The sequence below is a fragment of the Pogoniulus pusillus genome, chromosome 31 (assembly GCF_015220805.1).
Source record: "Pogoniulus pusillus isolate bPogPus1 chromosome 31, bPogPus1.pri, whole genome shotgun sequence".
Lineage (NCBI taxonomy): Eukaryota > Metazoa > Chordata > Aves > Piciformes > Lybiidae > Pogoniulus > Pogoniulus pusillus.
The window spans coordinates 3,100,759-3,122,502 of NC_087294.1; the positions used below are offsets into that span (position 1 = coordinate 3,100,759).

General features: G+C 42.9%; 1 protein-coding gene across 6 annotated transcripts in view; it reads right to left on the reverse strand.

Moving 5' to 3' along the window:
• The window catches only part of TFB1M (transcription factor B1, mitochondrial), a 29,212-nt gene extending 20,532 nt beyond the window's left edge, over window positions 1–8,680 (reverse strand). Inside the window, exons 1-4 of one of the 6 annotated variants that reach the window (XM_064169213.1) lie at window positions 8,622–8,680; window positions 7,285–7,426; window positions 5,709–5,860; window positions 626–734 (exon numbers count right to left, since the gene is read on the reverse strand). In XM_064169213.1, the coding sequence (XP_064025283.1) occupies window positions 626–734; window positions 5,709–5,860; window positions 7,285–7,417 (394 nt within the window). In that variant the 5' untranslated portion in view covers window positions 7,418–7,426; window positions 8,622–8,680. The other 5 variants (XM_064169212.1, XM_064169210.1, XM_064169214.1 and 2 more) reach the window with 5 other exon arrangements.
• Between the last annotated feature and the right edge of the window lie 13,064 nt (window positions 8,681–21,744).

Below are 21,744 nucleotides of genomic sequence, written 5' to 3' on the forward strand. Positions count from 1 at the left end.
TCTTTAGATACTGCAGACACTGACTCTGGAAAAGGGGACTGAGAGGTCATTTCTCATTTATCTAACAATAACACATGTTTTAAAAGGAAGATGAAACTGAATCCTAGGAGAAGCTCAATTTTGAGGGGAAAAAAAGATAAAAAAAACAACCAACAAAAACCCAAACAAAAAAATGTAAGTAGATTCTGCTTTTGCCCAAGGTATCCAGCTGAACCCAAAGCAATGCTAAACCTGATTTTTAAGGACAAATTTCCTCAAAGTTTCAAAGCAAATTAGAGAAATGCTAGTGGAACAATATGTCTGTGGCTTCCACCTCCTTCCAAATGAGGAAAAAGCTGGGGAAGAAATGTATCATTTCATTTTATACTTTCCAAGTCATCACTGCCCAGTCAAGACACTCTAAGGTTAATAATTACAAAGCTCCTCCCTGTTTACCAAGGTGAATGTCACACAAATTCTACATTTTTTCTGGTTCCTTCTAGAAAGGAATAAAGTTAGCTTGTCTCTCCTTACCTTCAAAACACACCAGAACAGAGTAAGCCCTGCATGAACCCCAACTACATCATCACACTGTGGACTAACTCAGAAGCCTTAAAAATGAAATAAATCAAGTGCAAATACTAACCATCCTCCCAGTTCTTTTTTAAGTGCTTTGGGAAAGCCTTCTCCATCTTGTATGTCAGGATATCTCCATGAACAATGCGCACTTTTCCCGGAGCAGCTTCAGATAGCATCTGTTTGTAAGCAAGCAAGCAGAATTCAGTGAGCACTGACTGAACTGATTACCAGTTCCAGCCACAGCAGGAATGAAAATCATTGCTATGTATCTTCAATAGACAAAACCAACCAACAAACCACAAAGAGTACAGTCTTACTAAGTATTTACTATCAAAAAGCAAATACTAACAACAAAACTGAAGTGTGTGGTTCAGTGAACTCTTACTATTCACAGCTGAAACTTGAAAAGACTGCTAAAAGCCTCTTCAACAAGAACAACAAACCGTGGGCTGCTAACAGGACCCCACTTGATGAAAGTAACAATGCAGGCAGCAGGATCTGGAAAGTATTCAGATCCATTACCTATGGAAACAAGTTCACATTGTTTATTTTGTCTCCTCTGCAGCTATGGGGTCTATTATCCAATTTTAGCTGCAGAAATACTCAAGTCATTTTCCTTTTACATGAAAATGGAGAGGAAAAGATTCTCTTCATACTCCCTGTGGGAATACGAACTCACAGCATTAATCACAGGATCACTGGGTGTTAGGGGTTGGAAGGGACCCAAGGAGATCATCCAGTCCAACCCCCCTTCCAGAGCAGGACCACACAGCACAGATCACAGGGGAATGCATCCAGACAGGCCTTGAAAGTCTCCAGGGAAGAAGGCTCCACAACCTCTCTGGGGAGCCTGTTCCAGTGCTCTGTGACCCCTATAGTAAAGAAGTTCCCCCTTGTGCTGAGGTGGAAAAAAAGGAGTTTCCAAATATGATGATACAAGTACCTAACAGCAGAGAAAAATCTCACAAAATTCTCTCTTTTCAGACGTTACAAACCCCACTCTGTTGCCAACTTGTCTGTGTCGCTTCAGGAGCTTGTCTAGTATTTTACAAGGGCTGAAATGCAAACTCAGCACCAGATGTGGCTTGATGACCAACTCTTTCATTTCTGGTGTCATTTCACACCATCAAAATTAGTTTTTAAGTAGCATTCCTAAGTCAGAATAATGAAAAAAAAACCTTATAGGACAACTTTGCTTCAGCACAGTAATCCAAACCCATCAATAGTTATGTGATAGTGGCTTAAACACTGACATAAACTGTTCACTGTTGTCAGCTCCACCTTCAGTCTGAATCAGAGGCATAAACGGCTTTTTCCATGTCTCTGAGCCAAACGAAAGTGCTTTCTCCTACTATTCACAAAATGTTTGCATGACTTCTAAATTTTTGAGTTCTGTTTTACCTTCGAGACAGCTAAGTTTTGTGTAGAGTACTAAAAAGAAGAAACTTAACTAAAGACTCAATGTTCCTACACGTTTTAAGTGCAATTATTTTCAAATCAGAATAGATCTAACCTTGACTCCAAACCACTTAAAGGATTTTTAAGCACTACACTAGCAATTATATGGCACAGAAATTCACTAATCTGCCATGATTTGTCAAATCTTTCTTCGAAGCTGTTACAAATGCTATAATATTATAAAAGATAATGTAAGATCAATAAAGTTAGAAAATAGCAGAGTTGCCTACACAACCATAAATTATCTTTTAAGAAAAAATAACAGTCTTCATGTCACGAGGAGTTTATGGGGTTTTGAGTATTGCACTTACATAAATGAGAAGTGCATTTAATTTGCAAGCAAAGAATCATAGCTGTGTATTTCTAATTTGAAATAAAGACTCTGAAACCCACTGAAACCATCCCTAATGCATGCAGCTGATAGAGCTTCAGGAGCTCATGCACGAAGGGTACAAGCTAAGCAAATTTACCATTACACAGATCTTCTCATTCTTCACACTCAACAAAAGGACACCAAAAAACCCATAAAGGGTATGGTATGAAAATTGAAATAGCATTCCTGCAAGAACTCTATATTCAGTTCACTTTCTGGCTAAGAGCATCCCTTCTCTCCTCATAAATCTTTCCAGCCTAACAACTATTAGGGCATATGGCATAAGGAGGTTGTGATTCTTTAAGAGCGAGACAGAAGTGACAGCTTGTGTAAACTTTTACTCTCCACACATATGTTCTGCACTGTATTTCAGTTTGGCAGTAAAGAGGCTTCCAACTTCAGTTTTCTGATAAAGACCACAGCCTGAAAAAATAGTTAAATGCTGTATGCTTTACACTGGGGATTTCTGAACTACCTAAAGAGACATTTTTAAGTAATAATCCCAGTTGTTATTTTAATCTCAGGCATTCCATGTTTTCAAATCTCAACCCTTTCGTAAGCATCTTGGTTTGATTGAGCTTTTAATGGGAAAACAGAACAAAAAAGGCATTAAAACACATCATCACAAACCCCAGATTCTTTCTGTAATATATTATCTTATTTGGGGGGGAAAAAATACCAAATTTAACACTGATGGACATAACATAGTTCTTGTTCACCAACGTCCACAGTTACATTGACTTCTACTGCGAGGCTGCCAATTAAAAATAATGACTAATGTTAACTCCGTTGAGTAGTGAAGATAATTACATACCAAAAGCTCATTACAGACCCCAAAAAGTATACCTTTATTCAGAGAGATCTCTTGTAGTAGCTGCAATTTTGCAAGATTAAAAAAATGGTTAAGTACTTTAAAAACTCTGTTAACTATCATTTAACCTTCTCTCCAATCCCAAACCTGTTCTGGTTGCCCTCCTCAAAATAAACTGAAACAAAGTTTTGACATTAGGTCTAAGTTAAATATTACATATTGTAAATTGTCAGTGGCTAACTCTACAAACATAGTTACATGTTCATTCAGGTTTAAGGATATGTACAGTTTCATTCATCTCTTACATTGGTTTGGTCTCAGAAAAAGGCAGCAGCAGCTCTCAAGTGAGCTTCCTATTTATTTTCACTGCTGATGTGCTACAGAAGATGAAGTACAATATAAGGACACAAACCCTATGAGGAGAGGCTGAGGGAGCTGGCAGTGTGCAGCCTGTAGAAAAGGAGGCTCCGGGGTGACCCCATTGCTGTCTACAACTATCTTGAAGGGAGGATGTAGCCAGGTGGGGGTTGGTCTCTTCTGCCAGACAACCAGCAACAGAACAAGGGGACATAGTCTCAAGTTGTGCCAGGGGAAGTGCAGGCTGGGGTCGGAGTGGCTGGAGAGCAGCCAGAGAGAGAGGGATCTGGGGGTGCTGATTGATACCTGCCTGAACATGAGCCAGCAGTGTGCCCAAGTGGCCAAGAGAGCCAGTGGCATCCTGGCCTGCATCAGGAGTGGTGTGGCCAGCAGGAGCAGGGAGGTCATTCTGCCCCTGTACTCTGCACTGGTTAGACCACACCTTGAGTCCTGTGTTCAGTTCTGGGCCCCCCAGTTTAGGAAGGACACTGAGATGCTTGAGCGTGTCCAGAGAAGGGCGACAAGGCTGGGGAGAGGCCTTGAGCAGAAGCCCTACGAGGAGAGGCTGAGGGAGCTGGGATTGGTTAGCCTGGAGAAGAGGAGGCTCAGGGCAGACCTTATTGCTGTCTACAACTATCTGAAGGGTGGTTGTGGCCAGGGGGAGGTTGCTCTCTTCTCTCAGGTGGCCAGCGCCAGAACGAGAGGACACAGCCTCAGGCTGCGCCAGGGGAGATTTAGGCTGGAGGTGAGGAGAAAGTTCTTCACTGAGAGAGTCATTGGACACTGGAATGGGCTGCCCGGGGAGGTGGTGGAGTCGTCGTCCCTGGGGCAGTTCAAGGGAAGGTTGGACGTGGCACTTGGTGCCATGGTCTAGCCTTGAGCTCCGTGGTAAAGGGTTGGACTTGATGATCTGTGAGGTCTCTTCCAACCTTGGTGATACTGTGAGACTGTGATGTTAGGACGAAGTTCTTCCCAGAGAGAGTGATTTGTCATTGGAATGGGCTGCCCAGGGAGGTGGTGGAGTCACCATTCCTGGAGGTGTTCAAGAAAAGAGTGCATGAGGCACTTAGTGCCATGGTCTAAGTTGACTGGCTAGGGCTGGGTGCTAGGTTGCACTGGATGACCTTGGAGGCCTCTTCCAACCTGGTTGATTCTATGATTCTGTGATTTGCTATAATCTGTATAATAGAACAGTCAAATCTGAAAAGATTTTTGGACTGGTTTTCTTGCTAGATTTATACATCCAAATTCCATACACATGGAAACTTAATAGGAATAAAAGTATCACAGAATTGTCAGGGTTGGAAGGGACCCTGAGGATCATCTAGTTCCAAAACCCAAACCCCCTGCCATGAGCAGGGACACCCTCCATATCAGGTCGCCCAGAGCCGCATCCAGCCTGACCTTAAAAACATCCAGGGATGGAGTTTCTACCATCCTCCCTGAGCAACCTGTTCCAGTGTCTCGCTACCCAAACAGCGAAGAACTTCTTCCTATTGTCTAATCTAAATATACCCTACACTGGCTTGGATCCATTCCCCATACTCTAAAAAGTCCCTCACCAGGTTTTCTTTAGGGCTCCTTCAGATATATGAAGGCTACAGGAAGGTCTCTTTGGAGCATTCTCTTCTCCAGACACACCACGATGTGTGAACATACAACAACTTAAAAAGGCAGCAAATATAGATGTTTTTCTTAAAAATGTATACTAAAATTCTTGCATTACTCTTCTGTGCACGAATGTTAATTCACTTTGAACTCTATTAACTAAAGATATGCTTTCACATTAAAGCATATTTATTAGGATTAAAATGCAAAATAAAACCACATGACATTACATTGGGTCACTTCAAACTACTATTTCACCTGCATGGTGAAATGCACCCAAAATACCTTGACCTGAAAAAAAACATGCCTCTACATTAATGCAGTTGCAGAGCATGTCCTGGAGGGCCTATGAGAAAGCAGGAGCAACTAATTTCTATGCTGCATATTTTCATCCTCAAGCAAATGGTAACAGTGATCTAAGGCAAAGCAAATTTATTTTCAGTCCTGAGATCTAAATAAGACACTTTGAAACTTTCTGTGTCCCTAAAACATTCTTATTCCATGCTGTGGATGCATTTGTACTAGTTGCTCACCAGCTGGTACCTGCAATCCTGGAATAAAACGAGTATCTTTTTCAATTAAAAGGAGTTGTTCGACACCAGCACTGAGAATGGATCTGGTAATTCCTCCTGGCCCAGGACCCACTTCACAGACATGGGCATTTCTGAGCTCACCAGCTTGTTTCACTATCTTGTCTGCAAGACACAAAGCATATATAAAGCCTTTATTCTCCAGAAGGACCAACTCACAAAGATAAACTCATTGTTTATTGTTAAAGCACAAGCATGCTTATCTCAGAACAGACCCAGTGACACATGTGGTTAAATGACCACATACCTGCTTGATTGCACAGAATTCAGATCTGTTTCATAGTACAAGATATGTTCAACTATTTTAAAATAAATACTATTTTCAGTGTAATGTCTGTAATATATATTGCTGCTCTTTGCAGAATCAAATAGAGTATTATTTCTCATCTATAAACTAGCAGTACTGTTCTGTAAATAAGCACTTGTGTTCAACATGCTGAAGTCTCCCTACTTATTCTTTTTTCTATATTATACTGCAGCACCTCAGCTTCAAGGGAATTTAACAAAAAGATCCAGTAAAGCTTTACAAAGATTACGTTGTTATGAGGGAGGAGATGAAGTAAAGCAAGAGTTGGAATACAAGCAACTAGCAGTTACAGAAAAATGAGGGCAGTTAAAAGGTCAGGTAAGAATACCTGTACATAATTGGGCAGCTACAACACCTGAAGATATTATAGTCAGGGAAGAAAAAAAGATTAAGAATTAAAATAGGAATCAAAAACATAGCTAATGGATCAAAGGGATGTCTAGGAAGCGTGATGAGATGCCGAGAGAAATGATGCTGCTCAGGACACAACTTCTTAAGTATGCAATAGAAAATATTTGAAGACTTCTCAAATTTGAATGCTTTACTAAATGCATTCAGACATTTTTATTCCAGGGTTAAGAGTCCAGTTGTTCAGGAAATAGAACAGTGTTACATGTTCATATACAAAATCTTTATCAGCCTGAATCTTCAAATGTAATCAAATCATCATCTGCACTGCATTTACTACTGCAAAATCCAGTCAGCACCACTAGGACAGTAAAGAGACCACTGATTGAACAGTGCCAACTTTGTCACCATTGTCAATGTACATCTGGAGAATACTAAAGAATGTAACCAGTTCAAAAACACTAGTACATTTCTAATAAACAAATTACCTTGCTGAACACAGTATATAGTAAATCAAACTGCACAAGGAGTTGCAGCACTTTATGTGCTTGAATCTGAAAAAATACTTATGTTTGAATCGAATGTAATGGTGAAAAGTACTACCAAGGCTTGGATTTTTGCACTTCAATTAATAACTCATATTTTATAGAGGAATATGTTTTCTACCCTCTTACTTACAAAAACCCCCACTTTCGAGGAACAGAAAGTAAAACCTTACAGTCAAAGACAAACTACTTTTAAAAGAAGTCTTTGAAAGCTTATGATTCAGCTGCTGCTAGTTTGACAGATATCATGCAAATACCAGCTAGAACCTGGACTTTGAAGAAAGCTGGGACACATGTTGTACAGTAGTTAAAACTGTAAGATATTTAACCTGTCAGTCGTAAATCCAGTAGAAAATTCTGGGAAAGTTGTTTCTGTGCTTTAAGGCGGAAGAGTTTAATAATCTCTCCAACAGTCGGCAGGGGAGGCAAATGGAAAGCTGCTGCCTTTCCTGAAGCAGCCATACCTTCCTCCTAGAGGGAGATTGAAAAGATGATTCTAGTGTATACAGTACATTCCAATATATTTAACATTAAAAATGCTACTATGTTTACAAGCTAAGACTTGATTTATGAATCAGTACCCAAGTGATAAAGTTTAAACATCAGTATTTTGACTACTGTCAGTGCTTATGCTCAGCATCTGTTTGTGGGATTTGGGAGTCTCATTTTGCAGGTTTGCCAAATTATCAGGTAAAACAAAACCCTGTCACTATTGCTCAGTAAAGTCTCTCACTGCTTCATAATCTGCTTGAATTCATAGCATCACATAAAGACAATATAAAGTGCAGCTGAAGAAAATTAAACGTAGGTTTGGGTTTGTTTTCATTACTATACCATTGTTCTCAAGCAGGTATAAAGAATACCAAGAGGAAACAATGGCATTGGGTAATAGAATAATTCTTTTCACTTCCAGCACGCCAGGACAGAGTATTTTGCCTCTTTGCTCCCATCTGCCAGCCCTGCCTCACCAATAGATCTCGGGGCTAACAATCTCCAGCACGGAGTGGTCGCCGCCTGTCGTAGGGCGCTTCTGCTTTCCGAGACACAGCCAGACAGGCAATGGCCTTGGTGGGTAGAGGCCACCATCTGCACTTGTGATCTTAATCGCTTCTTGACAGAGACTGATCGGCGCAAATTCGTGGACCGGCGAGACCAGCGTGCAGGAGCAGGCTGTTCTGCCCAGCAATGGGCCGGGGACTGCGCACATCCCGCTGCCACGGGAGATGTGTCTCCCGCCGCTCCTCTCACCCAGGCGGCCGAGACGACCCGGCCCGCTCCACGGCGACAGGGCAGAAACCCCACTGCCTTGGCCGGAGGCTCCTCCCGCGACAGCCCCCCACCCCTGCGGCAGAACGAGCGAATCGGGTATGCCGCGCCCCTCGTCCCACCACCTGGCCGCTCGTACTCCTCTCTGCCCGGTGACCAGCGGCGCCGAGCCCACGCTCGCACAGACGGCGCTGCTAAGCAGGGACACGGCCCCGCCTGCGCAGCCACACAGCCGTCAGCGTGGCTCCAGCATGCGGAGCGCAAGTTCCGGGGGAAGCGCGGAGCAGAGAGCTACGCGGAGCCGCCGCGGGTACCAGGCTGGAGGGAGAGACCACCAGTCGGCCACACACTCTCCTTTCCCTCTGCCGCTCTAAGCAGCCCCCCGGCCGCGGTGCCTTACGCTACGGAGCAGATCTAACCCGGAACAGGAACTGCCGCGCCCCTGCAGGCGCCTGCGCCGCGTCCGAATCGGGCCGGCAGTGCGCAGGCGCCGGCACCGCCCCGTGTGCGCAGGCGCGGGGCCGCAGAGCGGCGGCGGGGAGTGTAGTGCTCTGTGGCTTGCGCGGGGGCGGCGGAGACTGTGTGTGCGAGTGCCTGCTGCTGCAGGGGCTGCCAGGGGAGGTGCCTGCTGCTCCAGGGGCTGCCAGGGGAGGTGCCTGCTGCTGCGCCTTTCGCGGCGCCTTCGAGCGAGGTCCCACGGGAGCTGCGGGCTCTGTTTTGCAGGGGTGGGCGTGAAGTGGCAGTGGCTCCGGGTGTGCGTTACTACCGCAGATGATTTTAGGCAATAAAACCATGCTGTTTGCAGTCATCGTTATGGGGTAAAGTGCATTTACCTGGTAGCTGTCTGGCACTCTCTGAAAAACAGAACAACTGCAGGCTCCAGGAGCATGATTCTATGATTCTAAGACAGTGTTGCAAAGGCAATGCTCATGCAACACCATGGCCGTGACATGCTGCTCTCCATAGCAATTCCGAAACACGCTTTGATGATTGTTTTGCATCATCTTGATGTGACTAAGATGTAAATAGGAGGACAAGTTGTAAAAGGCCAGATTGCAGTGAACAATGATCAGGAAATGTAACAGCCAAAAGAAGTTAAATACAGAAAATATTTTCCACCCTGCTGGGAGTATCTTTATGCCACAAGGCCTCTGCTCTTCAACTAGTTCTGAAAAACATGGGTTTCTGTTGTTTCTTAAACTCTATTATTCCTGTTACACTACCTTGATTTAGGTGCCTGGTGCTGTAATAACCTCTTGACCTGGCCAGGAAAGAGGAGCTTTGGTGCTAGAGATCGTTCACAGGGCAGTTACCAGAAGGTTCTCAGGAAGATGCTTTGCATGAAGCAGTTAGAATCATAGAATCATAGTTGCAGAGTGCAGCAATAATGTGCTCAATGAAATCAGTGCTTCCCACTGTCTGTGCATTCCAGAAATGTAGACAACGATGAGTAAACATTTTGTGTCCAAGTCTGCACCTGAAACTATTGGCTGCACAAGTAACAAGCTTTTCCTAACAAAGAGGCTTTCCTGGCACTAATTAACAGATGAACACTTTGCAGGATGGGAGAAAGCAGATTTATTTCAAAGTCTTATTTGGTAGATCTCTGTGAAGAGAGGGAGGGAGGGACGGAGAGAAGGAGGGAGGAAGAGTGGGAGGAAGGAAGAAAAGGAGGAAGGGAGAGAGGGAGGAAGCAAGCAAGCCAGCCAAGGTGCACATAACAGACTAATCAGGGTGTTAGGAGTGTATTGCACCAGGTACTGTACGAACAACACAGTGATGCCCTCTCTCAGAAAAGTTCTGTGACCAGCTAAACCATTGAAGAAAGTAAATTGGCAAATGGGGGAAAGTGTAGGTAAGGTAACAGCAGAGAGATGTACATTTGCATTGTCACTGCAGTTTGTGAAGCCACAGGCTGTAAAAAAAATACCAAGCTGTTGTGAAACATCTTCAATATTAATTCTAGAGCAACTGTAAGGTGGTTTCTTGCTCTTTGATCATGAAGGGAATACGTTTTACAGTAGCTCTATTGAACTGCATGTTCTGCTCTCCAGTGGTTGCATTCAGTGTGAATTAAACAAGAACAGTACTACATTTCTTTCCCTAGAGCAAAACAATCCAAATACAGGGGAAATCTGCCTACATTTGTCAGTCTATAACTGTGGACTCATCAGACCATATTGTGATTCAGAGCGGTATTTTCCTTATTACTACTTCAATACTGTGCAGCAAAACCTAAACACTTAAGGAACAAAGACTTCCTGTTAGCAGAAAATCTGGCAGAAATTGCTGTCCAGACTGCCTAGTTCTTTCCTAGCATAACTCAGGAAGTACAGAGATCCCTGGCTCTCTATTGCCACAGCAGATGTCTAAAAATCACTCAATTTATTTTAAAACATTAGGATTTCTTTTAATATTTGATTCTTCTGATGTGCTTTTCATTTTTTTTTCTCAGTATGTGGGCCATTTAGTCTGCTTGGGTCACATTGTCAGGCTCTAGCTGTAGCCACACTAGAAAGTTTATTTTCAGCTGATAGTTTTGATTTCCACTCAATCATACCATCTGGGCACTAGAGCATTTAGAAGAAATACCAGTTAATATACAAAGTTTAGGGTAAAATTTTAGTAATGCCAGGAATTAGGAGAATTCAGACTGTTCTAATGTAGAAACAGCCTCTGCAGAAGTGGTTATTTTCAATTGCAAGTAGGACTCAAAACCACAAACTGGGTCTCAGCACAGCAAGCTGCTACACCATTGTCACGCGTTTATCACTGTGATGGTTTGGGTGTTCCCCACCCCCCTACACTTTGGAAATCACCCAGACGAGACTCAGCTGACTCTGGAAATTGAATGAAGCTTTTATTTACAGCTGGCACAATATACAAGCAGATAGTTACAGTATATACAGTTATAGACAGAAATAGACAAGGGAAAAGGGAATACAGAAACACAACAGCCCTCCCAGAAACCTGAGTCCCCAGGAGGGGCTCTCAACCACCCCTGCACCTTCCCCCTACCCCTCTCAACCTTACCCCAGTCCCAAGGAAGAATGGAGGTTTGGCCAGGGGGTTAGGAAGCAAAGTGGATTAATTAAAGAAATGGAAGGTGAGGTTAGAAGAGAGATGCATTTCCAAGCTTGCCAGCAGCAGAAGTGCTTATCTATGATTTTATTTCTTGTTCTTACACATCTCAGCAAGCCTATGAGTGAAGTAGACATCAGCCTTTTTTCCTTTCACAGCCTGTGATCTTGTTCTTCTCCCCAAAACATTCTAGCTAGCTTCAAACTAGCACAATCACTGTCAATTTTACAGCACTATGAAATGTTGATGTTCTACTGAGCTTGGTCTCATTCACCAAAACAGCCATGTCTCCATCTCAGAGAATGTTCAATGAGGGTCATAGTTGTTTGTGTCTTAATTAGGCTCTTTGGTAGAGTTTCAGAATTAATGTTACAGTTTATGGTAAAAAAAAAAAAAAGAAGAAGAAAAAAGGCAACTAAAAGCATTCTCAGCACTTGTAATATGTCCCACAAAGCACAGCTGGAACACAGACTTTTGTACTCTGCCTGTGCATCATGAAGAATGAGTACAAAGTAATGGGAAGTTCTGAGGAGCACAAGAGATGTGTACTGTCACACAGGCAGCTGTTTATCACCACACTGCCACCGTTTATGCCTCCTTTGCACCAATATGATTTATGGTCTTGTAAAACCCAGCCATAGGCTGGGAGCAACACACAGCCTGTAAATTCCCCACGAGGGGAGATTGCAGAGCAGGCTCTATCCCTGGGTTTTCCTTTCTTGCTGCTGCATTTTCTGTGGGGTTGTTTGAAAATGTGTTTACCTCATCTGGACTTTCTAGACATGATGTTAGAGTTGGATGAGGTCCTTGAGCTCCTTCTCCCGTGTTTATGTCAGGCAAGTCAGTCACTGCATGATTGTGCAGAAATCAGCAGTGCCCTCTGTAAGTGCCTTACGCCTGGGGTGGGTTCTTTATGTTCTCAGAAAGAGTACAGAGAGGAAACACTTCAGCTTCTCTTCTCTAGCTTCTATTTCAATTACAGTGGTGGGAGAGGGGTCATCTTGAGCGTGGAAGGATTTCTGCCTTTAAAATGCTGCAAGGGAATGCATAAAATACAAAAGGCAGAAATTTCAAGGCATGAGCATTGGACCAAGCTGTCTGGCCACTGGGTGCCACTCTTGTTCCACAGCAAGTGAGCTGCACGGTCTGGCAAGGAACAAAAAGTTTACTGACTGCACTGTGTGTCCTTACGTGAAGCGAGGCTGCCAGAATACAAATGCTGGGTAGTCCGCCTAGCAGAAATAAAAGCAGAAGGTCAATGATCGGCGCTTACAGTAAACAAGAAAGGAAGATTTGGCAAGCGAGATCCAAGCTGCAAAACCTGGGAGTTCAGGTTTTCTGGATACACTGCATTCAAGAGTAGGTTGTTAGTCATAGCTGCCCTGGTTCTCAGGAGCTCCTAACTAGGCTAGATTAGAATTTGTATTCTGCTGAGGAAAGGGTAAGAAGACTGACTCAAAAATCTGTTTTAAAAATAAAGCATTTCATAAACTGTTACGTTTTTAATTAGCTTTTTGCATCTAGTGCATCTGGAACAATGAAATAGAGTGCCTGTGTTAAAACCTTGCCCTATGGAGATCACACCACAGCATTCTGACCAGGCATTTCTGAGGTGGCAAACAACCACTGCTGTAGTGAGGAATACAGGAGAATGGAGATAACTGGGATGGTTAGTCTGTGCAGGCCAAGGGAAGTGCTCAACTGAGGAGAAGAATAATCAGCAAGAAATTGCTTCTGTAATGGATGATGTGAGGGTTTTCTAACTGTCATGTGCCTGAGGCTCTACCTGGGATCAATTGCTGCAGTTCTCTTAAAGGCATGGTGACTGTACTCGTTCCTAACAGATAAGAATACTTTTAAGTTTTAGTCTGATTCAATTCTAACCCAAAATATTCTAACGTTCTTGAAAATACAACAGTGGTCTGTTCTCTTCCAGATATATTCTGTCATACTCTGATCTGAAAATGGAGGTAAGGAATACACCGATTTCTTTCTGACTCTTCACTTGCAGTACTCTTGTTTGGAGTTAATTTGGAGCCAGAGCTCTGCTCAGATTGTTAACCAGTGTGTTTGTTTAGTCCTATTTATTAAATAGACACTATTCAATGTTGTATTCAGATCTTAGAATGTTGGGGAGGTTGTTTGAGTTGCACCTAGAGGTCCCCAACAGAATTCCAGCAAGAGAAGTACAAGTAATTATACTAACACAGCAGAAGATATGACCTCTGTCAGGAGAACCTTTCCATATGAGTCCGAAATAATAGGGAAAAGTGGATACTGACAGATGAAGAGAGTAAGGAGACAGTGAGTTAATGCTGGTCAGCATGACAAGCTGTAGTCTCAGCAAGGTAGCCTTTTTTCTGTAACATCACAAAGGAAGGATTTGAAAGGTACAATAAAGGAACTTTGCAGATGTTTACAGGGAGGGCAGAGGGTAAAAAACATCAAGGCACTTCTTTGAAATGGGGACTGCTCTCATGAACCAAGTGACCTTTCAGCTGAGTAGCTTTCCCGAAAGTCAAATCAGAAATCTTTGTATAGAGGCAAGTGAGCACCGAGGTTTGTGGTACATGTTTTAATCTAAATAGTAAAGCAGTGGAGGATCCAAAAAGAGGAGGGATCTGTTGAATGATAGATAAGTGGGACAAGAAAGTACTTATAAAGACAAGAGAAATAATGGTTTCAGTTTTCAGGGTGTGAAGAGTCAAGAGTTGGATGAGAATTTTAACTATATGAGTGAAAAAGTATCGTGCAGATGCTGCACAGGAAGATTTGCAGGGTAAAGGCTGGGAGTGAAGCCCCCTTAGAGGTCCAAGCTGATAGAGCGATTGTATGAGTAGATGGGAGCACAGTGGTAATATTGTTGACAGTGCTCAGAAAAAAGAACTGCTAGGAATGAGCAGGAAGAACACTGAAAGCTTTGGCTCTTGTGCCCTACTCTTAGCGTATTTGCTGAGTGTAGTGAGAAAATCAGGATCAGAAAGCGCTTCCAAAATGCTCTGTGTACTTGATAGCAGAAAGTGTTTAGGAAAGTATTGGAAGGACAGTGGGAATCTACTAGGAATGAAACTGTAAATGAGAAGGATATGGAAGCCTGGATCTGCCTATGATCTAGGACAGCTGAGCGTTGGAGAACAAGACCTAAGCAAGACTCAGAAGGTTCTCTATTCTAAGTACTCTTGAAACTTTGTTTCTATGTTAAATAAAAGGCCTGAAACCAGGAATTTAGAATTGGCAAGAATCCACAGTGTGGCTTCACCTGGATCAGTAGCTCATGGACTTGTGGAGTCAAACTAGTGAATAAGAAATCACAAAAAGGATAGAAATAGGATGTTGGGAGACTCTGGGTTGAAGATAAATGAGTTATACCTGGCACGAGAGAAATGGAGGCTTTCTTCAGTGCCTAGGCTGCACAGGATCAAAACAACTTACTAGATATTGCTAAAGCAAGCAGTTAACTATGTGACATCATTGGAGTGTCACATAAAAGCCAACTCCATAGAGACTTGACCTCTCTATGCAAGAGCTTTGTTTGCAAGGTGGTGTGTCAAGATATATGTCTGAATATCCACATTATCAAAGTATCTCATCTACAAGTTACCAAGCCATTCCATCTAGACCTAGCAACAGAATGTGGAACAGGTACAGCTGATAAAGGGACTAGAAAGGCAGTCACGGTGACTTTGGGGGTTTAGGAATAATACAGCTTGCTGCTATCCATTCATTAACTCAAGATTCTTTTCAGTGGCTGTTCCTCATGTCATAAAATCATATAATTGTTTTGGTTGGAAAAGACCTTTCAGGTTACTGAGTCTAACCATTCTCTAACTCTAAGTCTGGTGCTAAACCATGTCTCTTAGCATCACATCTCTGCATCTTTTAAGCACCTCCGGAGATGGTGATTCAAGCACTTCCACAGGCAGCCTATTCAATGTTTGAGAACCCTTTCAGTGAAGAAGTTTCTTCTGATATCCAATCTAAACCTCCCCTGCTGCAAGTGCCTGGCCCTTTATGGTAAAGAGGTGTTTCCAAATTAGAAAATATTTTCTGCCTTTTCCCTTTCTTCCCCTCCACCTTTCCCTCCCATTTTCACTGAGCCTAACCACTGTCTCTCCTCAGTTGCAGAACAAGCTTTTTGCTGAGGGAAAGGAAAAAGAGGAGGGCTTGCAGTCCAAATCAACAACAGCACAGAACACCCCACCCACACAGTTCTCTGACACCAAGGTCTAGAATGGCCTCAAGACCACCAGCTTGCTGCAGCTTGGGGACACTGTCCCCAGTGAGGACAATGGGATGGAGAACAGCTCGCTGGCCACTCACTTCAGCTTCACAAACGTGCAACTTGGGGAGACTGGGGTCAGTCTCAGTGAATCTCATATTTAATACTTGAGGGGAGGAGGAAGAGGAAGTGTACCTTCTCCTTTGAGCTTCCTGGTGACTAGTAACTAATAAAAATAAAAGCACATCATTATCCAGAAGCAGTAAATAGCTGACAGCCAGTTGCTGCAGACTGGCCAGTTTGTGTTTGTGAAATCTTTCATTTCAGGGCAGGACTGCAAGGACAGAGAATTTTTTGAAGATTTCCAGAGTAGGAGTTTGTGGGCAAGTATGGAGTCCAGAAAACCCTGAACTGGCAGCCATGACTCTTGTATTTCATCAGCTCATAGCACCAGATTAGGTCAAATTCAGCTGCTTTGGTTTTGATACCCTTCTAGAGCTTAAAATAATTATTTTCTGCATCTATTTCTTGGTTATCTCCTTGTGAAATGTTTTCTTACACTTAGGTAGTGATTCCATATAGTTAGAAAGGTGCTCTGCCAACCTGGTTATAAACACGTCTGACAACTTCTTAACCACTCATGTAGCTTCTTTGAGATCTGTGGTAGGTTTGCTCTGAGGAATTGTGCTAGTTTGAAGCTAGCTAGAATGTTTTGGTGAGAGGAACTAGATCACAGGCTGTGAAAGGAAAACAGTGGTGATGTCTACTTCACTCATAGGCTTGCTGAGATGTATAAGAACAAGAGTATAAACATAGATAAAGGAGTTCGAGCACAGCCTGAGCTCTGAGCTGCATTTTTCTAGCCTCACCTTCTGTCTCTCTGATTAATCCACTTTGCTTCCTAACCCCCCTGGCTGACCACCCTCCATTCTTCATTGGGGCACAAGGCAACGTCTGGGTTAAGGTATAAGGGTGGGAGAAGATGGAAGGGCAGTTGGGAGACCCTCTTGGGGACTCAGGTTTCAGGGAGGGGTGTTATGTTTTTGTATTACCTTTTCCCTTGTCTATTTCTGTATGTAAATGTGTATATACTGTAACTATCTGCTTGTATATTGTGCTAGCTGTAAATATAAGCTTCATTCAAATTTCCAGAGCCAGCTGAGTCAAGTCTGGGTGATTTGCAAAGTGTGAGGGGGCAGGGAACACCCAAACCATCACAACCTTCCTCAAGCTGTTCTTCGTGATGCATCCCATGTTGCTGTTGCTATGGATTGATCTTACAGGGAATCATCTTACAAGGAGTCAAAGTCTGATGTTGGGAAGCCCTGATCCCTTCATTCTGTGGTATCCTCACCTGGAAGTCTACCTATAGTACTGGGAATCCTGTGTGAGATAAAGCAGTATCTCACTTGCCAGTGAACTGAAGGACCTGGTCACCTCTCTTGGAATTCTGCTACCCCCAGAAGCCCAGGTGGTCTCGAGTCAGCCTGCAAAGCCTGTTTATCTGGGGTGCACCACTATCAACCACTGATCACCATTCTTGACATGACAGTAATTTTTTTAGATGGCACAAGGACAGTTTATTTTAGGCAGTGACACAAAGGTACAGAACTTGATTGATGATCTGTAGCAGAAGTCATTCTCTTCAGTCCCAAGCTCAAGCCCGCATGCAGCAGTGTCACGGTCATTTGCTATCATCATCTTACCTGTTTCAGTTTGTGTCAAGGGTCCACAAGTGCATTCCATAAACATGCCTTGGGCCTGTTACCCAGCTTTGGGAGATCTCAATTGTCCACTGCTTATGTACGTCCCCTTATATCTCTAGCAACTCTCTAGCAGCCTTTGAGATACAGTGACAGGTGCTCAGCGTGATGGACCAGTAGGCATTCAGTTTGTAACTTCACCATGAAACCAAAGAAGGACCTCTTCTGTTATGGTACTCACCTCTCCTAAAGCACTCATGTTAGCTGTCTTGGTTCCCAGTGTATGTGGACAGATAAAACAAGACCCAGAGCAGAATGGGTGTGGCCTAGAAGGTCAGGACTAGGTAATAAACTCAAGAGCTTAAGACTTTGGGCTTTAGACTCTTTTTGTTGTCTAAAGCCCAAGTCAAAATTCCTCTCAGTTTTCTGCAGGTTGGTAATTTTCCTCAGGGCTAGCTGGAGACACCGCTCAAAGCAAAGCTTTTCTTGGTGTGGTGCCTGTGCCACACACTGTGCCAGTCACAGAAAGACAGCTCATACATGCCTAGGACATTTATAGCCTCACAGATCACTCTTAAACATCTGTAAATGAGTGCTGCCATGTTAGCATTCTCTCTCCTTGCATCCACTACCTTCTGTGGCACATCTGAGCCCAGTAGGATAGCTAGAAGAGCAATTGTTGCTGGGCCTTCACATGCTTTACAACATCCTGCAGCTCTTGCTGCCCTGCCACTCATCTGACACTGGCTGTTGTCTCATATTCCGTGTTTGCTCCACCGTGGGACTTACCTTTCAAATGCAAATGATTACCAAATCCATCTTAGTTGCCAAATCCATCTCATGAGCTGGCTTTGTATAAACAAACCATATCTAAACACTAGGCAATAGACACTGGGGGAGCATGAGGAAGACTTCTAGCTACTTCTGGTTGAGGGCAAAACTGATTCACTGAAAACTGCTCTCCACAAATGCTGTGCCCTTTGTTAGCTTACTTTCCCTTGGCATCTTCCCAGTTATGGTGTTTCTCGACTCAGCAGAAGACCTCATACCTTTGACATGGGCTAGTGTTGAAAATACTAATCTATATATGTCACATACTTATGTCACATAGATGCCTTCATTGTACTGAAAGTCAATGTGATTTAGTCTCCTAACTCAATTTCTTTTGAAATGCTACCTTGGATAATCCCATGTATTTGATGAAAAATCCAGTTGTAAATACAATTTTGATGTAGTTGATAACCTAGACAAGTAAATGTTATGATTTTCAGCAGCTGCAGCATCACTTAGAGACATTAGCAGATGTCGTTTTATAGCCCTGTACGTCTGATCATCCTCTCCTCCCTGAAAAATGCTGAAAACACATTGCAAACTCACTCCTGTCTATTTCAGAAAGTATCCACACAGGAGCAGCTAGGAATGCAAATAAACTGGAAGGGCCTCAAAGCACTGTCACTGGCAATGTCCCAGGTTAAAATTGTCTTGCAGGATGTGACAGTCACTTGCAGATACTGTAGGTTTGTACCCTTTGCCAGACTGATCTGTGTTGTTTCTCACTCTCTTAACATACCCTCAGTTTTTAAGTTCACATTCTTCCAGAGACCTGAGCAGGCACACCCTTCTGGTTTCAAGACCTGCATAGCCAGCAGTGTGCCCAGGTGGCCGAGAGAGCCAGTGGCATCCTGGCCTGCATCAGGAACAGTGTGGCCAGTAGGACAAGGGAGGTTATTCTGCCCCTGTACTCAGCACTGGTCAGGCCACACCTTGAGTGCTGTGTCCAGTTCTGGGCTCCTCAATTCAAGAGAGATGTTGAGGTGCTGGAACATGTCCAGAGAAGGGCAACAAAGCTGGTGAGGGGCCTGGAGCACAAACCCTATGAGGAGAGGCTGAGGGAGCTGGGAGTGTGCAGCCTGGAGAAGAGGAGGCTCAAGGGGAACCTCATTGCTGTCTACAACTACCTGAAGGGAGGTTGTAGCCAGGTGGGGTTGGTCTCTTCTGCCAGGCAACCATCAATAGAACAAGGGGACACAGTCTCAAGCTGTGCCAGGGAAAGTATAGCCTGGATGTTAGGAGGAAGGTGTTGGCAGAGAGAGTGATTGGCATTGGAATGGGCTGCCCAGGGAGGTGGTGGAGGCACCGTCCCTGTAGGTGTTCAAGAATAGCCTGGATGAGGCACTTAGTGCCATGGTTTAGTTGTCTGGATGGGGCTGGGTGCTAGGTTGGCCTGGATGATCTTGGAGGTCTCTTCCAACCTGGTTGATTCTATGATTCTGTAGTTCACACTGTTGATGTTGTTGTTGTGCTTTGATCCCTGGAGATTCAATTCCTTTGCTGGAGCAGCTATGTAAGATTGAGCTGACAAAGGTACCTTTTTCTGGAGCTTCCAACCAGAGCTGTGCTAGGAGTAATTCTGTGCAGACAATTAGAGGATGCTTTTTGCAGAAAGTGGTTTTGCAATATAAAGTAATTCTGTATTTAAATATCTTGGGTCATCTTTGTTTTTCTAGGAGGTTTTCACTTTAATTGTTCATCATTTCCCTTCCCATAGCACAATTTAATTGTATGCTCCATCTTTTTGAAGTGACTGGGTGGAATTTTAAGTGGCAGCATACTAAAAAAGTAATTCAGCTGTGGAGCTGCTATCATTGTGATGGTTTGGGTTCAACCCTACATGAGAGCATTAATTAGCTTCAGTTCATGAAGCAAGCTCTCAATGACTGAATTTCTAGATTGATATTGTCTTTCATAGTAGTTTTCATTTCTCTGCTTAACAGTATGTCCCAGTGCTTTGTGGCGTTTGCAGCTACTGGAGTTGAACTTACACAGTAAGGTGTGAATTACGTTTTCCCTCCTTGAAGTTATTTTAGGGATATAAAATAGGGAATTTTGAAGATTTATAAATCTGCTTTCTCCAGTGAGCTTTGGATTTTTGTACAGTACTTAACACCAGTAAAATGAAAGAGGCAAAAATCAGCATCATAAAATGCCTTCTGTTCTATTCCTCCCATCACAACTGCAAACGCTTATAAATGTTTTCTGATCACTTCTGTAGGAAATAAAGTGTACTAAATCCTTCATCCCCTAGCATTAATTTAATAGAAAATATTAGTGAAAGGAATGAGATAGAATGAATTTACTGTTGTAAATATTATTATTGCAGACACAGCTTTAATGTACCTTTAAGCAGGGCGATAACCAAATACCATTAGTCTGGATTACCATGGAGCCAATAACAAAGATGATAATGAGTCAAGATAAAGACTTCATATCAGGTTCTCTTAGAATTTATTTTAGGCTCTTGATATAGGATAGATGTAAGAAAAAAACGAGTCCATCTTTGCAGTCTTAGAAAATTCTGTAAGTATAGGCAAGGTGGCAGAAATCAGAAAGCAAACAAATGCAGTGCAGCCTCAAATGGTCATAAAGAGGATAACTGCATCCCAGGAAACTGGAGCACACTGTTATTTATTAACCTAGCTTTATTGTTTGTTATTATATATTCTTTACCTGAAATATTTAAAGAGATGCTTTAGTACACTTGAACATTTTCTGGTCTATCACACATAAAAATGAAATCTGGCCTTTTCTGACAGCACATTGCTGTGCTATGTGGTGTTCAGATGGATTCTGTTACTACTTGAGGCAACAAGCATTTTCCTGTGCTCTTTGCTTAAAGAAGGATCAGGCTTGAGTCCAGTATCAAAATGTGTGCTCGTATATTTAGATACTACCACTTAGTAGAAAACCCCAAATCTTGTTTATTTTCTCAGACTTTATTTTTCATTGTTGTTTTAAACCTCCTATTTTATCACAAAAATCACTCATTCTCTGCCAGTGGACCTACTTTTCATGTAAATATATCATTCATATAATTCTAAGAGTAAGCAAGCATGTATCACACAGTTCCTGGGAACCAAAATACTTGCTTTTCAAGCCATGCTGCCTAATAACAGTATTAACTACTGCCACTGAAAAGAAAATAATTCACTTCAGTTTTATGTTCATTCAGAAAGCTCACAGATATTTTTAAGGGCCGTGTTAAATATATATCATACAGTTTATGGCAGAGGAAGATTGCTGTGGCAGTTAAGTAATAGTCTTGGTCCTGAAAGGCTGTGGTTTAATCCTTGTTCTGCCATTCCTTTGAGAGCTTGAGGCAAACCACTTAGCATTTCTATGTCTCAGTTCCCCATCTGAAACTGGAAGTAATAAATTTTCCACCTGACAAGAACATTATGAGAAAACATACATTCAAAGCATTTCGAACCCCAAAGGCGCCACTGCACCTTTTGCTCCTGATGCTTAAGTAGCAGCAGCCAATAGTCCGAACCCAGTTACTGAGCTGCACCAATAACTTCTACTCAACCGAGCCTGACTTGTGCCTAGTTAGCATGGATCTTCCAGAGTAGCACCCAGGCTTGGCTGAATGGCAGCAAAAGATCCAGATTTTTCCATTTCAATGAGAGTGTCATGGAAGGGATTTCTCTATTCCTCCTCTGTTAGGGGGAGGTGAGAGATTA